The sequence below is a fragment of the Saccostrea cucullata genome, unplaced genomic scaffold (assembly GCF_032062105.1).
Source record: "Saccostrea cucullata isolate Sc308-1 unplaced genomic scaffold, CSIRO_AGI_Scuc_v1 ctg1060, whole genome shotgun sequence".
NCBI lineage: Eukaryota > Metazoa > Mollusca > Bivalvia > Ostreida > Ostreidae > Saccostrea > Saccostrea cuccullata.
The window spans coordinates 40,672-60,553 of record NW_026938188.1 but is presented as its reverse complement, the minus strand read 5'-3'; the positions used below and the strand labels follow the sequence as shown (position 1 = coordinate 60,553).

General features: G+C 31.1%; 1 protein-coding gene across 1 annotated transcript; it reads left to right on the top strand.

Moving 5' to 3' along the window:
- The first annotated feature begins 2,537 nt into the window (after positions 1–2,537).
- On the top strand, positions 2,538–10,789 carry LOC134249598 (uncharacterized). Its single transcript, XM_062731938.1, has 6 exons — positions 2,538–2,574; positions 3,822–4,049; positions 6,117–6,275; positions 6,460–6,624; positions 8,446–8,538; positions 10,692–10,789. The coding sequence occupies exons 1-6, from the start codon at positions 2,538–2,540 to the stop codon at positions 10,787–10,789; spliced, it is 780 nt and encodes a 259-aa protein (XP_062587922.1).
- The last annotated feature ends 9,093 nt before the right edge of the window (positions 10,790–19,882 follow it).

The following is a 19,882-nucleotide window of genomic DNA, read 5'->3' as shown; positions in this document are numbered from 1 at the left end:
GTCACAGACACAATTTTCCCCCCAATCGTGCTTTGATTTATTTGATAAATTCAGATTTATGTTATAACTTAAACAAACATATATTATGAAGTTATTCTTTGACTACATTTAAAAAGCACATATATAAACAATATATAAGCAATTATAACACTTTAAAAACTGCTAATTTATTTCTTTTAATTCTGAGAAAAAAATCATTGCGACAGTGTTCAATTTTAGTTTTTTATTTTCAATTAAATCAATTTCGGAGAATAAAAATCAGGCCCGTAGCTACAGTTTTCAAAGAGTGACTCGGGTCCCTAAAAAAGCACACACCCATCGATTTAATACAATAGTTATTATTAATAAAATGATGTTACAAGACGTTCTAATTTTATTGAATTTTGCTCTTTGATTAAATCGAGTCGTCTAAGCGAAGTCTTCATATATCTTATATTGCACTAATTTCTGCGGTATTTAATTTTAGCGACATAATTTTTACACATTATATTAGTGCAACATTTAGGAATTCAACTTGGATATATCAAAGTGTATAAGTCGTCTAAAATATATCAGAAAAGTATTATTCATCAGAGATTGTTGGCATAATTAAATCGCCAAACCTTGAAGTAATTGTTTTTGACAACATCTTTATATCATAATATCGTGTTCTAATACAACAACACGAGGCGGTTATACGTTTCCGTATAAAAGACCGAAGACAAATACATGTATACGGAAACTTATGACTGCCTCGAATTTTACGCCCATGACCTAACTGCTGATGTTTCCATATCCCCCTTCCTCAAAACATTTTTGTGTATATAATATATGTTGCATTAATGCCTGCGTTAGGCTGCTATTATAATGTATTAATTTAGATTCTTAGACATTGATTATGAAAGCTAATAAATCATCCAAAACATATTTTAAAAAATGTCTTTTATCGGAGAAAGTTGTCATACCATAAATTGCCAAACTTTGAAGCAAGTACATTTGGCAATATATTTTTTTTAATATTATGTCCTTGGACACGTTCACGTATAAATGTGTAAATGTGTTCAAATAAAGATTGCTATACTTATCAACCTGTGATTATTGACAGCCAGATAGTTCAGAATTAATATTATTTAAACCATATCACAAATTAAATTTGCAACTATATATCAATTTTAAAGTTACGTACGACTGATAATTATAAACTAAACATCAATGGCATTGAAACTACAGCCATTTCTAATTCCTATATTGCTATTAAATTTGGAAATAAAGGGGAAACTTATCATTTCGTTATAACGAGATAATTATCTCGTTATAACGAAATAACTAACTCGTTATAACGAGATAATTAACTTGTTATAACGAGATAATTAATTCGTTATAACGAGATAACTAAATCGTTATAACGAGAAAACTAATTCGTTATAACGAGTTATTTATCTCGTTATAACGAGATAATTAACTCTTTATAACGAGATAATTAACTCGTTATAACGAGATAATTAATTCGTTATAACGAGATAACTAAATCGTTATAACGAGATAACTAATTCGTTAAAACGAGTTATTTATCTCGTTATAACGAGGTAATTAACTCGTTATAGCGAGATAATTGACTCGTTATAACGAGATAATTAACTCGTTATAACGAGATAATTAACTCGTTATAACGAAATAACTAACTCGTTATAACGAGATACTAACTCGTTATAACGAGATAAGTAAATTCGTAATAACGAGATAAAACTACGTCGTTATAACGAGATAATTAACTCGTTATAACGAGATACTAACTCGTTATAACGAGACAACTAACTCGTTATAACGAGATACTAACTCGTTATAACGAGATAATTAACTCGTTATAACGAGTTAAATATTTTTTTATCTTTTCAGAAATGAGCCTATCCGGCTTTCGTATAAAATGAACAAAGAAGTTTCTATTATATTAAAATTAAAAACTTAATAAATATTGTAATAAAATCTTATTTGCAGTGTCTTAAATTAACAACATCTACATAGCCTATTCAACATAATTAACTGAAACATGACAGATAAAGTGATCGAGGAAAGTTTTTTATATATATCATACACGCTCTCAATCCAAAATAAAAGTAAACATACCATCTTTAGATGTATTATCTTTGTAACAAACTTCGCCCGTTTCCTCATTTGTTTCGCTAGTTTTCCATATTCCAACATTTGTAATAAGATTTCCATTGCTTGAATAAATCCAAGTTCTTGCGATTGCTGTTACTGAAATAAACACAACAAAGTTGATTGAAGCCCACAAAAGAGCAATAAAATTTTTGGGACCATTCTTTTTCCGTTTCTGATTTAGATAGAACGGTATGATAAATACAATAATTTCAACTATCATCTTCCCTAAAAATTTATATTTTTGCGATTTCCGATTCTGAATTATTTGACGAAATTGAGATCTTTAAAGTCGCGTGGATTTGAGTTGGCATTAAAAAAATCGTTTATGCACTATTTCACAACGGTACACATAATTAGTAACTTGAGGTTTTTGGTTTTAAACATTTTCTAGCTGGATCATGGCGATAGCATTACATTCCGATGAAGAGAATTCCGGTAGGTTTGGCATTTTTCATGTTTCCTTAAAATAAAATTCTTATCAGTTTAAGGAATTCAAATTTATAAATTTATGACAGAGCATATTTAAAATGATACATTTTAAAAAAGCATTTACTGCTTGAAATTGATTTAAATAATTATGAAATGATAAACAGCAAAAAATCTGATACGCAAAAGGATATCTCGAGTAATTATATTGATTGATTGTATGTTGTTTAACGTCCCCCTCGAGAAATTTTCACTCATATGAAGACGCCCGCGTAATTAAAAGTTGAAACAAAGGTTAGATTTGATGTATATTTTCATTAAAAGACTTCATATGGGCAAACCTGATATTCAACAACAATAGGGAAATATTTGTTGAACGTCAAAGCATTAAAAATATTATTGGTTTTAAAAACTTTCCATTGTCGGATTTTTCATAGTGTGTGTTCTGTTCTGCAAAATCTTCCAAATTTTGAATTGCTAATCGACAAAATGTTTTTTATGTTAATTAGCCATAGGTGATATAAATACATATACCATGCTATGAGCGACATAATCATTATTTACATGTATTTGAAAATATGATATTAAAAATCTACTTGATAAACGAATAACTCACGACAAATTTGGTTATTGGTGTCAATTATCAATTAAGTCTTTCAATACAAATATATCATATATACATGTATCAATATTTGTCAACATTATGGAGAGTTGGTATAGGGACATCGTGACACAACACAAAATACAGTAACGAGGCAAAATGCAATAAACTGACAACCTTTGTTATTACATTTCGCATCGAGATCAAAAAAGTAAAAGCACATTTTTTTTTGATTATTATATTTTGTGATTTTGTTTTGTAACATTCTGTGTCAACGTAAACACAGCTGGAATGTTTCATTGCAGAAAGTTAATCACAATTTTTATTTCTACAAATAAATACAGATATCAGCTATTAAAAAAGAAAATAAGTTAAGTAATATTAAATCAATACACTTACTTTGCTTACACTTTGATTCCATATTTTTACATGGTATTATTAGCCATAGTATCTTACAAAAAAGTTTTTGCCAAATTTGTCTCGAGAAGGTTTTAAATTTTTTTTTTACATTATTACCCCTTGAACATATATATTTTGAGAACATTTAAAGTGACTTTACATTAAAATGTTCACATATCTTTTTTAGAACATTGTATAATTAAAAAGCAAAATTACAAATATTGTTTTTGGTTTTTTCTCTGTCTTTAATTTGTAGAATCGTTTTGTGAGCTCTTAAAAAAACAAAAGAAAAAAGTAGCATCTACACTTTTGCAAGCAACCCTTATTCTCTTAGCGATAGTCATAGGACATGATGATTGGTCTACAAATCAGATGGGTAGACAGGGCCTTTGGCATCACTGCGCAGAAAATGGAAGTTACTACTGTTGCAACACCATGGAATCTTTTACGTCAAGAATGACAAGCTCAGAAAATTATACTCCAGGTAATGATACGAGTACTAGTAGATTTAAGGTGATACATGTTTTTGTGTATTTTCTGCTTTTATGCCACCAGAAATCGAAGATTCTAGAACATATAGTTTTTGTCCTGTTCGTTAGTCTGTTTCTGTTTGTCATTCGACAAAAAGCATAATTTTTGATTGGTTAAAGTATGACTTTCGTATTTCACTTGTATATTTCTGATTCGAAATGGAAGAGCGTGTTTCACGTATGAATAATTTCTAAAACGAGGTCAGTTATTGACAAACAAGTTAATGAAGCAAGAATATCAACAGTCTGGTTTAAATTAATTTCTTTAGTTCTGTGACCGATACAATTGCCTTGTTAGAAAAAAAAAATATGAATTGAATTGAACATATTTTATTGACAAAGTGTCAAAAGGATTAGACACAAGTTAAAAATAACTTAGATAGTCTTCTCCTAATACTAAATTTTGTGAAATTGCCAAAAAAATAAACTAGAGGTATTGTGAGCAGTGAGCTCACTAAATGATACCCCCCCCCCCCTCGCATATGGTTATAATGGCCCTGTTCTGCTGTAGCCGGGAAACAAAATATCTGTGTCGAATCAAAAAGTAAAATATGATGTGCACAAAGGCTATATGTAATAAAGATTCTGTGAAACTTTCATTAAATTTCACTCACTGGTATTAGAGTAGTTGCGGAATAGAGATGGGTACCCCAATTAAGCGTTACAGACAGACGGACGTACAGAGGGACGGACGGACATACCGATCCCTATATACCCTCCCGCTTTTCAAGCTGGGGTATAAATACATTTAAACAATTTATCATTAACTCAAATGGTGACTGACTTTTCCATACTGATTGTTTGACCATTACTTACTGATAAGTTGTCCTCGGATTTTCCCCTTTTGTTTTTACCAGAGCATGAAGAGAAGCACCCGGCGAGTGTGACCGGTCGGCAGGGGATGCTCACTGCTCCTTGGTACATGATACCAACTTTGATGTTTTGGAGGTCCGTTTTTGCTCTGCTATTTTGTAATGTGTAATAGACTTTGTGTTCGTTATCTCGACAAATTTCATTGTGAAAAGTCATTGCTTTGGGTACAGACACATAATGACTTCTTGACCACCTTGACCTTGGAGTTTGACTCTCTTTTGAAAATACTACCAAACTTTAACCTTGGTCACAAATTTTGAACAGTTGGTGCTAGGGCTTGCACACTTTACATGTGTATTTTCGTGATAAGACCTATCCTTGACTAAAACTCTAAACAATAGAGTTTTATCCACTTTTACAAAACCTCGGATATAAAAGTAACTCTTAAACATTAAGTACAAGGGCTTTCATAATTCAAAAGTGTATACCATGTGTTCAGACCTTCCTTTGAATACTAGCAATTTTGTTCTTTTTTCTTGACCTTGTGTTTGACCTACTTTTGAAAAGTTTAATTTGACTATAACTTTTGAACAGTTGGTGATAGAGCTTTTAAATTCCATGTGTATTTCGTGTGATAGGACTTTCCCTTTGGTACAATTAATTTTTACCCTTTGAACTTGTTTTAAATGGTTTCGTCATTCATATTCCAAAGGTATACCGGCATGTGTTTCATTGGGATAAGTTCTTTCCTTGGGTACCAACATTTTTGATAAATTTACCTTGATCATAGAGTTTGACTTGCATCTGAGAAACTTTAACAATACGGCGGCATAAGTGTTTTACAAACAAATCTTGTTTCCTATAAAGTAGTTACTATGACTATGATTTATCTTTACATGTATATATGTTATGTATTTTGAAATAAGCTGTAGAGGCAAAGACAGAGAGTAACACACACACACATATGACGTCCCTTGGCTGCAGTAAAAAGAGTTAATTTTTATCAATTAATTTACCTTTTCTAATAGATTTGTGGAACATTTTTATCTCCCTTTTTATAAAAAGTTTTTTTTCTTCATATTTTAAAGTTTTAACTCTTTTTTAAGAGTATTGAACATTCGTTATTTTTCAACATAAATATCTTTTTAGTGTAAATTCCTTTTTAATAAAAGTTAAATTTTTTACTTTATCTTTTTTTTTTAAATCAGTTTGGTTAAATGCAGTTAGAGTTCTTCTGATCCTGGCATTTTCCCTAATTTTCATCGTACTGATTGTGATAATAGCGGAAGCAAAGTTGGAGCGTTGCAAAAAACGTCAGTCCATAATTACTACAAATGTTGCAATCGTTATATGCTGTAGTCTTTCAGGTAACTCATATCTTTTTTTAACTTGTTTGACCATTGAAAAAAGCTTTTTATATTTCTGCATTCATAAACCCAAATATATATTAAGTGAATATGATTATTAATTTTTTCTTCAAAAATTTAAATTTTGAATGTATAAAGTTTATCACTGACACAAACAATGACTTAATATTATTATGTTTTACAGCAATATTGACTGTGTCTGGAGCCTCAGTATACCTAGAAAATTTTAACCAATTTACCCGGACAGCGAACTATTCACTTAAACGTCCCTGCTTTTTTCTCTGCTGGATATCTTTTGTTACTACAATTGCCGCAGCTATAGTGATTGCGTACAACACACAGAAACACCGTAAGTTTCTCATGACTAATTTGTTTTCATCGATATTCACTAGTACCATGTAGGCCTACTGTCTAAATTCATTTAATTTTTTCTTTAAAAAATAGACATTGCTATTAGAATTACATGAAAATAAAAGAAAAAATTTCCTCATTATGGACACGAATTCAAGTTTTCCCCAAAAAAGTAGATTTAAAAAAAGAACTTTTTTAAAAAGAAAAGTATGACTCCAAAAATATCAATATCTATATTTATAGTTATTTACAGTTATATTATAATTTGAGTTTCATTTTCAACAGTAAATGAAAAGATATTATTTTTACAATGAAACATGTAGAGATAACGAACAATATTCAAGATCAAAGTCCATACAACACTGCAAAATTGAAGCAGAACAAAAAAGGACCTCCAAAACATCAGTGGTGGGATCAGATGCCATGGATGAGTAAGCATCCCCTGCCGACCAGTCACACCCGCCATGTACTCCTTGTCATTATCGGGAAATAACGTGAAAATCCGCCGTCGATTCAGTGTGTAAATAATAGACTAGCAATTAGGATTAAAAACGTCAGTCATTATTTGACTCAATGATAAATTGTATTTGCTGACAAGGTTATTGTATCGACTATAGAACTTACGAAATGATGACTTTAAATGAGTCTGCTGATATTCTTGTTTTATCAGTTTGTTTAATTGTCAATGATTTACCTCGTTTTAGAAATTTTTCAAACGTAGAGCATTTTCTTGCGTATCGAATCAACCGAGATACATAAACTCCGTATACGGGTGATGAAGGTATATTGCTGCATAAGAAAGGGAAGTTGACTATTGGAAATTTAAAGTCATCATGTTTATCATAGAGCTAAGTTGTTAGATTATTATAAACTACTTTTTCAAGTAAAATATTCAAATATAAAACAGTTCAGACTCTGTGGTATCTTTTATCTCAAGCTCACCAGGATATATCATATCGACATAAGAATGGAAATAACAATTGTTAATTGACAATACGTCGTCGATATATTTAAATTTCGAGATGAAGGCCACAGCAATTTTTTTCCTTTTCACGCATAAGATTTTGCAAAATTCTTGGTCATACGATTACAAAAATAAGTCTGCTAATAACGGGGCGCAATTGGTAGAAATATCATTTTTAGCTCACCTGAGCCGAAAAGAATGACCCCCATAGAAAAATTACCTCCATACTTCTTGGGGTCATGGTTTTGAACAAACTTGATCCTACACCTCCTGAGGATGCTTCCTTTTAAGTATGCATGACCAATCATGGCATTGCTGTTCTTGAGAAGATTTTTAACGATTTTTACAATATATTCCTATGTAAAACTTTGATTGTCCATTGCGGGCCCACCCTACCCCCGGGGTCATAATTAGTACACATTTGTAATTTTATTAAATGAGAATGCTTCCATATAAATATGACCGATCATGGCTTTGCCTTTTTATAAAAAAAAAGATTTTTTTTAAATGTCTCATATATTCCAATGTAAAGCCTTGTTCGTCTATTATGGCCCTAATTTTCCCGGGAAACAATATTTGAACAAATTTGAATCTTCACTAACTTGTGGGGAGCCATGTTCTTTTTAACAGATTTGTTTGTTCGGATTGATTTTTGTTTTGGTTTTGAGATCAATCAGTTTTCGTTATCTAAAACCTTTTTTTTATTTGAATGGGTGTGGACTCCTCTACCTCTTCAGAAAAAAATTGGATCCGTGCATGGATGTGTGCATGATTTGATTTTAGCGCTTCAAATTCACGTTCTGAGCTTCAACGCTTTAGATCTATGAATGAACAGTTTTACATTTAATTTGACAGATAACGTGAACACTCAAATTGAGTCAAGGGACGAACATACACGGACACAGGGACTGAGTCGGGAGACACCATCTGCGCCATCTATGTCTACAGGTAAGAGATTTTCAATGTTAAGCTATGTCACTCGTCAGATTCTTAGAAAAGTTTAGGCAGAACCAATTACTTCAAAACTATTTTTTATAAATCATTTTTGTGACATTCTTAATTAAACATAGTAAATTATTCAACATTCAATGAAAATTGATCAAAAATTCATATCGAAGCAAAATTTATCAGGAACTATTCTGCAAATCTACACATTTTTTAATTTAATATCTAAGACCTTAAGCTTCGAATACCTTTACCCGGAGATATTTTTCCGTTATGATATGCTAGAAATATTAAATATGGGTCTAAATATATATTTTTAGAAACAAATATCACACCTTCCCTCAACGAGCTTTGCTGAGAAATGAAGATATATTAAAGAGGACAAGATAAAATTAATACCTTTTTTTCCTGAAAATCGCATATTTTGACAAATATTATTTACATCACTGACCTCGATTTTTCTTTCATTATTCTAAACCACTTCATACTTTTAACTGATCAGGACTTACATGTACATGTAACTTAAAAAGTTTGATACAAGAAAATATTCAATTGCATATTTAGATTTTTAATACCCCAAATATGCTACTATTTTGTATAAAAAAAATCACACAATAATTTACGCGCATTAATTTGCAATATGTGTTCAATGATAAATATAATTCCAACTATTTTCTGTAAAATAATATTATAATTATAGCCATTGTTACATCTGATAGAATGAAAAGTAGAAGTGATGAATAAAAGAGTTAAAATTTAAGTTCTAAAAGGTTAACTTAATTGTACCGTAGACAAGTAAGATGCACACTGACCCCCAGGTTTCTTATCCAACATATACTTAAAAAAAATATTTTATATAACAAATTTCACGAGTGACATACCTAAAAGTACCAGGGGTAAATTAATATACGAACATAAAACAAATAATGTGTGACCTTTTTTAAGCTTCCATCAATAAATCTAGAAAATAATATACAATTAACATTGATTTTAATAATTTTTGTTGCTCAAGATTCCAATAAAAGCAAAGTATTGATATACGGTACGGGTATTCAAATATATATTTGACTTTCATACATGTACTTCAATAAAGCATTTCACGGTAAGTTGATAGGAGGTCATCTATTTACCAGCATTTAATAGCTATATATCATTCAGTAAACTCATGCAGAAACGAAATCTTGTTAAGATGAAAAATGTTAACGTTTCAGTAGAATAGAAACATAGGAGATTGGTGAGTTAATTTTCAAAACGTTGTCAGAATTGAGTATGCTGCAAATGTCGTACAATGCGTTAGAGGCCTTTTGTTAAATTAAGGAGTATTCTAATGTTAACGGTTACAATCAACGTCCTCTGCTACGTTCCTTGTAAGGTTACCTTTTGAGGACTGAATTAAATATTAAATTATCTATTTAAGTTATTTTTACTGTACCAAGAATTTAACTTTGCAATAAATATAAATATACATATCCATACTGGGAGGCCAATTTGTCATTGAATAATATATAAGTTTCATGTATTATATGTAAGATTGTACATCCCTACATTGTGCCTCATTAGCTGCAAACCCGTAGGGACCCCCGGTAATTTTATCCTTTTGAGATAAGAGAACTAGCATCATTTTATCTACTGCTATTGTGAAGACAAGACGGCCAATTAATTATTGTTTAAATATTTTTTGATTACCCACCTCCATTCCGAAACACGCCTTTTCTGTAGTTAAGGTCATCTCAGATTACTTGGATTAATACACATGTTTATCTTTTCAATGTAATATAATTTTTTTGAATATGTATATACTGTGTTGTTATATTATGGTATTTTTAGCCAATTCGGCTTATACGTAGCATTACGTATTTTGGAGGCCACCTATTTCGCCAATTTATATAATACAGTTTATGTAATTGTCACATACTTTGGGGACAATTTGTTGCATAGTTATTTAATATTATTTTTTCATGAATAGTGTTTAAATGTTACAATGTACAATGTTTTTTTTTTCTTCAGTTTTATGATTTATATATGTTGTCATTTCATAATAATGACATGATATGAATGAATACGTTTTTCTTCATGAAAATATGTAAGACTAAGTTCAGTTTGTTGACTGTCACATATATGTCTATTTTATTTTGAAGACATGATTTCTATTTCAGGAAATCCACACAATGTTGGACATCCAAGAAATCATTTGCCACCCATTGACAGGAGAGGAAACATTGTTTCGCATGGCCATCATGAAGAGATGCAATGAGAAGACATTGATTCACCACCACAGTCTTCTTAAGGTAAAAAAATGTTTAAGCTTCCAAATATTAAAAAAATAAAAATAACAGTTATTTGTTTTAGATCATGTAAAGTCCAATGTAATTAATTTATTGGTCAGAATTTTGGCAATAGATAAAAAACAGTTATTTGGTAGATTTAATTTATTCGAACTTTGAAATGAAAGTTGTAAGGACCCAAGTATCATGGATTCTACTCCGAAGTCAATCTTTGTACGGCGACAGTGCAAACATGTACGGTGTTAGGCTACTTGTAGATCCATTGTAAGTTCTAATGTAGATTTAGGTGTAGTATAATATTAATGTAAGAAAACATTGTTGATAGTGGCTAGACTTTCTGCAAGGCAAAAAAACTATGTTTTTATGTATGTGAGTAATCTTGCACCAACAACTTAACTGCTAGACCTAACTTGTCTCATGAAAATAATTTAAAAGGGGGGAGGGAGCTAACATCATACTTCGAAGTAGCCAGTACAATTAAATATTAATAAAAATTTCACTTCATTGAGGTATATGTATTTCTTTTTACTTTATTTCAAACGAATTTTTGCTCACCATCTTCACCATCATTCATTTTTAAGGCAAGATTTAAGGTGTCAAAACCGGAAGTTCTATAGAACAAAACACATTAACGTGAATAGGGCATAGGTTTATGTCGTTGCAATAATCATTTACACGTGAGAGATAAATAGAGGCCATGTATTTTGTGTGATTTGATAATTGCGTTTTCCAACGAGTTGAAATGGAATATACTCGTATTTACGAGGCTTTCCGAGCGGTTATACACCATTTCAACGGGTTGGATAAAGTCCATATCAAATCACAATTATAGACGTTTTATTCATCTCCAACAATTTTGGTTTTTAACAAAACATTTACCCCCTGTGAAACTATATAAATGGATTTTATTAAAACTGATATTAAATTGATGACGAGGCACTGCATTGTTGACGTTGACACGACGAAAGAAAGAAGATAAAGTAAAAAAATAATAATAAACCTTTGTTTCTAAACGTATGTGACAATCTGTTGGAGATTTATTTCAAACAAATTTTGACAGAAGGGCTTAAGGACTTAGAGATCATGAATTTTACTCTTATGTCAATCTAGCTTTTACAGTGGAAGTGTAAGCAGTACTAGGCTAGATATTGAAGATTCATAGTAATATACAAAAGAATTTTTACAAATCCAAGTTTTGATTTTAAATCTTGAGGCGATGCTAAGGAATTTTGTCAAAACCGAATAGCCTATTAATAATGTATCTACTCGTGGATAAAGCATAGGTTTATCTTACAGGTAGTATCATCCGCACATATGAAATACATGTAAAAGGCTGTTCGTAAACTATCATAGTACGAGGGCTATTCCATACATAATGTCCTGATCTCTGACATACAACACTGATATCATATGACCTTAAGCTTAACTTCCTCTCATGATTGAATCTTTAATGAATTGATATCAGTTTATGTGACCACTTTGCATATCATATTTTCATTGTCAGAAGCTAACATTGTAAGGGCTATTCGAGACATTGCGTTAAATATGAATGTTAAAGAATCAATAAACTAGAGTGAAATTAAACGCTTCATTTAAGCTGCTGTAAAACTTGATAAGAATCCAAAAGAAATATTCACTGAAATTTGTGAAATTTACAGCAACCAATGCCTGTTTTATAGGCACATGAGCAGGTGGATTTTAATGAACAATAATGATATAATAGGCATCAAAAATTGGCACCGCTCTTGGCGACATGGAATTAAAACAACCAATGTTCTGTTTGTCAAAATTCAAGAAATTATCACTGTTGATGTTTAATTGACTTTAAAACACAGCAAATTTAATTGTCATCTATTTTGGGGTAGTTTAACCTATTTTAAAGAATCTTTGACGGTAAAAAAGCTCAGTACTATGCATATGTTTTGAAAAATGAGTGAAAATGACACTTGAGGTGTAAGAATATCTAAACAATTATTTCAAAAAATTGAATCAAATATTGTAGTTATCCACGTCTGTCTGAAATTCAAACAGATAATGAAACTTGAACCCAGTGCTTTATAACCCTCAAAACGTTTTTACAATATGATGCACTTGACAAAAACAGCAAAGGTCTGAAAAGAGCAAAGAAATACAAGAGCACAAAAACAGTTTTATATGCCATTTTCTTAAATATTAGTGGTCTTGTTATTCAAATTCTTATTCGGGAAGGCAGTTCAATTTCTGGAGGAGTCTAGAAAGCAATTTTTTACAAAAAAATGAAAGGTTATTGAGATGAAGGAACTAGAATCAGGAATCCACTACATTAAATTTCTTCATGACTGCGTCCAAACCCACATGTCATGAAGATTAAAGGAGTTTTTGGGATAAACAGACAGGTAATATTTTGTCACACAATAATATTTGCCAGATCTGTCATCCTTTGACTTGGTTCATTTTCCACAATTGAAAAAAAAGAAGTGCTTTCAGAAAGAAGAAACAAGTCCAGGAAATCATAGGATCTGCCATATTAAAGTATTCAAAGGGCCATATTCAAAAATGAGATCTAATAACAATCAGAAATTGGATAGAATTATTACGGATATGTGTTTTAATTCAAGAGAATATTTAAGTTAAATCATTCAGACTAAATTATTGAAAAAGCGTCTTTTGCTTCTTTCCGAGCACCGAGGACATTATGAACAGCCATCGTATGTTAATCTAAACCACCTAGATATGACATCATTAAAGCATATGATGTCAAGTCACTACAAACTTCAGCTGATAAGAAGATTTCTAAAATTGCAATCATTTGGAATTTTTTAAGTTGACATTGAATTAGATAGTCTAGATCGTTGATTTAAGTTTCAATATGCTTTTATGATATGGGAAACTTGCAATATACTAGTATGAAGGAAATTGATATTTCTTTCTTTTGTGAGATATGGAATGTATTCATACAATAACTAAAAGTAAAAAGTGAAGTGCTCACCGAAACATGTCTGTGCACACAGGATTTAATTCTGTATATACAATGTATCTGGTAAAAGTGATTAATAAGAATAAACTGAAGACTATTTTGTTGAATTTACATGTATAAGAGATTTATGTCCTCTGACAGAGTCCTGCTGGGTGATTGTATATACATATATTTACATTTGCGAATATTTTTCTTAGATGAACCTATTGAAGAGAAAATATGTTCAATTCTGTGTGAATGTTATTTGGGGGTCAGAGGTCACAGCGAGACCGAATCACAAAGCGAGGTAATATTATGTCTACATATTTCTGTCACGGTGAACTTGTTTTGGAATATTTCTAAGTTAATATCGATGAAAAAGATAAAATGATAAGCAGTATGGATATGTTTCAATCGTGAGATGTACAATAAATCTTCTTTCCATGTGAATATGGTTTTGAATATACTATGAAATTAGCCGAAAAAATCGCACTTACTTTTTTTTTTAACTAAAATTCATTGAAGTTAGGCAAACTTCAACAGGCGATACCACCGCTTTTGACTTCAAATATTTTAAGAAGTTATGAAATAGTTAGATTATTCTCAGCAGCGATCATTGTTCTTTGACTTAAGGCCTATATACAAATATTTCCTGAACTTGACTGCTTGGCTAAACATGAATGTAAACATTCAAATGTTAGGGAACAAACAACTTCTAGGTCACTGCGCGTCACAACATAACAATACGGCGGCCCGTTTGTGTAATAATGCAATTTTAGTCGAAATTTCTTCGTCTTAAATGTAAATTTCGTCTCAAATGTAAATTTAAGTAATAAACAACAACGTAAAAAGTTCACTGGGAAATGAACTTTAAGTTGGTACGTGATCAAATCTACTGAGAAGCCCTTCAAGCTTCACAGGATTTGATCACGTGACCAACAAAAATATCATTTCCCAGAAAACTTTTTACATTGTTTCTTTCTTAAGTAAAATAGCTTTTTGTATAAATTGTGTTGAAAATTGGAAAATGCCTCATTTGTGTGAGTAAAATGAAGTTCTATTGAAATGTCTACTTTACAAATAAAATTCAGGCTTGCCCCCAGCTTTTCTATATTTGTCATTCTAAATAATACTTTTGAGAAATTAAAAAATAATTAAAAGTCACAAAGATAAACTGCAACTCACGACAAATTGTTTTAAAGTCTCTCTATTCACTGAGAGAGGAAAAGACAATGTTTTTGAAAGTAATGAATGGAATATGGAAGGAAATAATCAGTTTAATGGTTACCTGGGATATCAAAATATTGAACTTATATTGGTTAGTATTGGAACAAGTTGACTGTACAAATGCACGAGCTTGCGAGTGCATTTGTACAGCCAAAGAGTGCCAATATTCACTAATATAAGTTCAATAACTCCTTTATTATATAGCTAAAACATTTCCTCATAATTCATAATAATTATTTTTAATAAATAATTTCATTTTTGTGTAAAAAAAAAAAAAAATAAACACATCTTAATTACATGCCACTTCCTTTCTTTGATTTAGCTCTGAGAATTTGACCAGACGACTTTTTTTGTTTACAACAGGACATTCGATATTGAACGCTCGTTTTCGGAATGTTTCTGGCATACTCGTATACGCAATACAAACTCAGTGTTCAGTAAAACGTCAAGGTATTGAACGCTAAAATTCTCTAGATCTTTGGTAGTATTTTATTAGAGACTATTTATTAGCTATATAATAAAAATATTTATTTGAATTCTAACAGGATACTCTACATTTTCTCAAGACACAGAGAAATGTGATACTAGATATCACTAAAAGCAAAAAATAAGAAAATAAAAAATAAAAATTCTTTCCACTTCGCAGATTACGTAATGCTATCTTTTAGAATTAACGAAAAGAGTTAAGAATATTGCATTCTTGTAATTAAACGTACATTGTATGCTCTTATAAGTTAACGAGAGAGAGAGGGTTTTGTATATTTTTTGTATATGAAATGAAACTCCTTTTTCATTCACATAGAGAGCCATCGAAGAAAGAAGCTTCCAGGAGTGGTTAAAATAAAAAGTTTAAGAACAGATTGAGAATATTGAGTTCTGTATGTAGTAAAATGTAAGGGGGGGGGGGCAATATTAAATTCATAATAAATGTTACTTTCAAGCGTACTTTTAACTGAAAGAGTTTTAATTTACCATTGTAAATAATCAAACGTAAGACAATAATATTGCATGTAATTATTCAAATGATGTAATTGAATTTATGAAGGATCTTTCTGTTTTCTTTGTCTTTATCAATGAGGTTTTAGTACTCTTTATCATAGAGCAAAATGGAATATTTTCATATATATAATTGTAGTCACATTCTGTAAAATGAGTGTAAATCTTAACAAAATGCACACCATATTATGCAAATAACTGTTAAAATAATATCATATTTTATTAAATACAATATATAAATGTAAATTGTTTTCGTCTTCCGTTTTATGGATTTGTCACTTATTTGTTTGCCCATTTAAGAAATGAGGAATCGAAGAGTCTATTTCAAGATTGAATTATCAACGATGTGAATTAAATGCTTAAAGCATTTAAAGAATTTTTTCTGATTGATTAAACATTAAGTTGTTAATTAAAACAACAAGTTCTTAATTAACAAAAAGGGAGGAATCCTTTAACGTGAATTAAGAATGAAAATAGGAATGCAAGTCGTTTTCACTTATCATTTGACCAGTTAGCGTACGAAATCCAGAATGGTAATATTGTTAATACGGTAATACTTGTATTAAAGGTGAAAAAATCTTAAAATTGCTTATCTTTCATTTATTAAAAGAAAATGCTTTACATTTTCTATTAACGTCTCTTTGAAGTAAAATATCCAAATATGAAACAGATGAGTCAGACTCTATGGTTTCTTTTATCTCAAGCTCACCAGGATATATCGTATCGACATAAAAATGGAAATTACAATTGTTAATTGAAAATCCGTCGTCGATACATCTAAATGTCTAGATGAGGGCCACATGTACAACATGTGAATTCTTTTATCGCGCAAATTCTGCTTCATATGAATACAAAAATAGGTCTGCTAATAACAAGGTGCAATTGGTACCAATGGGAATTCCAATTGATTGTTGGAAGACCTGGTCACCAAAAACAGCATAGATTTTTATCATTCAGAAGCTCAAGCATCGTTTTTATGTCGACTTCAGAGTACTTGTGTCACTGTGTACATTCGGAATGTTTTTAACAAAATAACGTTCAAGTTTTAAGAAAAATGGCTTTAGTTAATGTTGTTTTGAAAATATAAAATAGTACGGTTACAAATGACACAACGATTTTTTTAAATCATATTTTGATAGACCATCTGCATTATCACATAACATGGCAAAATCCATGACAAAGATCCGCGATATCAGCATGTTGCACGTCCTTTTTTGTCAAAACTCTAAGGCATGTTTGACCAACGGTAACATGTTGACTTAGAATCTCTAGCTTGCAAGGATGCCCTATCTTATTTACACAAATTAATTTACTTCGTTTGATCATACTGAAAATGAAATAAAGATAAGTATCATGCAAAGTACATGTACTTTTTTTTTAAATTTTTTTTTTTATCCAAGCATTAGTTGTGAAAATTCTAAAATGTTACAATGAAACATTTTAGGGCCGATTTGATGCTTTGCATCAATTACATTTCTTAATTTTGGATCACTCTCAAAGGGATCGTTTTTCAAAGAAGGTCAATTTTTTATAGGACTAACATATATAATAATAATTACCCCTGGGGCTCTTTTTCTACAAAAAATATGATTTTTTTTCCACGGGTGGGGGTCATTTTCTGTCGTTGAAAAATGACCCCCAGGTCATTATTCGATGGGGTCATTATTCGTCTTTACATTGTTACAATCCATTTTCCTAAAGTTAGATCTGACTTTCGTTAGGGTTTATTAATGATTGACTTCAATTTGATATTGTTCTAATTTCTTCTTAGTGAAGGGGGGGGGGGGGGGGGGGGAGAGAGGCAGGATTTAAGTATCTTTCATCTTTACATTATAATTTTGTTCAAACTCTCTAATTTTTCTTAATACATGTACATGTATATGAAAACTAGACAGCAGTTTCTAGTTTGGATATTTTTCTTTTTATCACACCCTTTACAATATTTAAGATATTCTTCTTATAATAAAGGTTTACGACATTTTTTTGCTGCAAGTTGTACTCACATTTGAAAAGAGCTGAAATGATAACATCAATGAATATATCATCAATTGCTTCATGTTTTATTATAATTTTTTCAATACTTTGCAATATCATAATTTTAGATCAATATGCTTACCTATAGCGTTTTTTTTTGTTTTGCTTTGGTATCTAATCGATATTCAGATTATGCCCACTCAGACGTGTCACATATATTATGAAACACCCTGTATGTTACACTTAGCCATGAAATACAAAAACATCGCTAAGATGGTTTAGGAAATGTGGAAATAAACACTGATACAGATTCGTGCCTTGTAAAAATGCTTCAATTATTTATTTTAAAAATTGGATGAATCAGCCTCCTCTCTGTTCATCAAATACACGTCGAAGTCGGTTTCTACCAAGAAGTGCCACAGAAATGGTACTTGGAACCCCCGCTTTCCAAACTTTCGATTTTAAAACGTAATAAAAGATATCAGCAAGGCAGTTGGCCTTTCTCGTATATATACAGGACACTGTCTCCGGGCTATTGCCATTCAACATATCAACGATGAAGGCTTCAAAGCTAGACACATAATGTATTTATCAGACAAAAAAATGAAAGTTCCTTAAGGTCTTATAATAGAAAAATATCATCACAAAGAAAAAATCTCAGCTGCACTTTGTCAAAAATAACGAACCCTACAACAAATGAATTAATCTGTACCTCAGAATTCGAATTTCCTCATGATCAGCCACTTGAAACTGAATGAATTATAGTACCTGCTTTAATAACCGCTGTTACCGGTTCTTCATCGCAATCTTTCAACAGCCGTGCGTTGAACAGCAAATCTTCTACCCGCAGCCCAGGACTTGTTCAGAACTCGTCCTTCGTGAATTATGAGGTACATTTTACCATCAGGAGCCAAATCATCTAGACTGAAAAACACTACGCGACCTAGTTAGGTAGAGCAAATTAAAACGTTGCAAAATTACTGTTTTTGATTGATTGTAAAAAAAAGATGTTCAATACTGTTTAAATCGTGTTTATAATCATATTTCGATGGCTTATTTCATTCTTTAACTTCAGATCTGTGCCCTTTTTGGTGACCGATTTAGTTGGATGACGCTGAACTTCCATATAGAAATAATCTTGATAGTTCTTATAAATACGAGGGGTTATCAAAAAGTTCGTGGACTGAGGCTATAAAATTAGTACTATGTAGTCTGTGCTTTCAAAATTTATATGGAACATAAAGCAACAAAAATTTAAGAAATGTTGAAAATTTTAGCCTGATACGTTCATTATTTGCCAAATTATTACAAAATATAAACTACATTACATGATCACCCGGCGCTGTCGTCGTTTATTTTCATGACGTCCAATAACGTCATTGTTTTTTTAATGTCCGATTCTTCTACCTCATACACTTTTTTGATGCGATTCCCTGGAGCTGAGTAAGGACTTAAACCCGCCTTGTTTATATGACTTTAAAATGTCATGAACAGTGGCCTTCAATGAATATAATATTCCAAATGGATTAATACATTGGGAGAGATTCGCGCTTGGTTGTATCTGCATATTTTGCTCAAAGGAGTTCAATATCTACAACGCATGATCAACGTCTTTTTTGGCGTGATTGATTTTTCACACCTTGACTGCAAATCGACTTTAACTGCATATCCCTTTTCTCTCAGAATCTTTTTTGACATTAAAAGACAAGTACTCTGGATGCATATTATTTCTCTGTAGCCAGTTTTAACATATTTTAAGTCTATACCAGTTTTTTCAGGGGCAAAACTTTATAGAATGTTGGAAACGGAAACCCCTCCCCCCTTTCGACGTCATTTGCAAGGCCTCATTTGTTTGGACATTCCGTGTAAAATTTACGATAACATTTCATAGAATTTCCAGAATGAAGTGAAAATTTCATATTTTATGAAA

Coding starts and splice junctions, on each gene's coding strand:
- LOC134249598 (XM_062731938.1), top strand. CDS start 2,538: ATGGCGATAGCATTACATTCCGATGAAGAGAATTCCG. Junction 6,625..8,445: donor GTACAACACACAGAAACACC/GTAAGTTTCTCA, acceptor TTAATTTGACAG/ATAACGTGAACACTCAAATT. Junction 8,539..10,691: donor TGCGCCATCTATGTCTACAG/GTAAGAGATTTT, acceptor TTTCTATTTCAG/GAAATCCACACAATGTTGGA.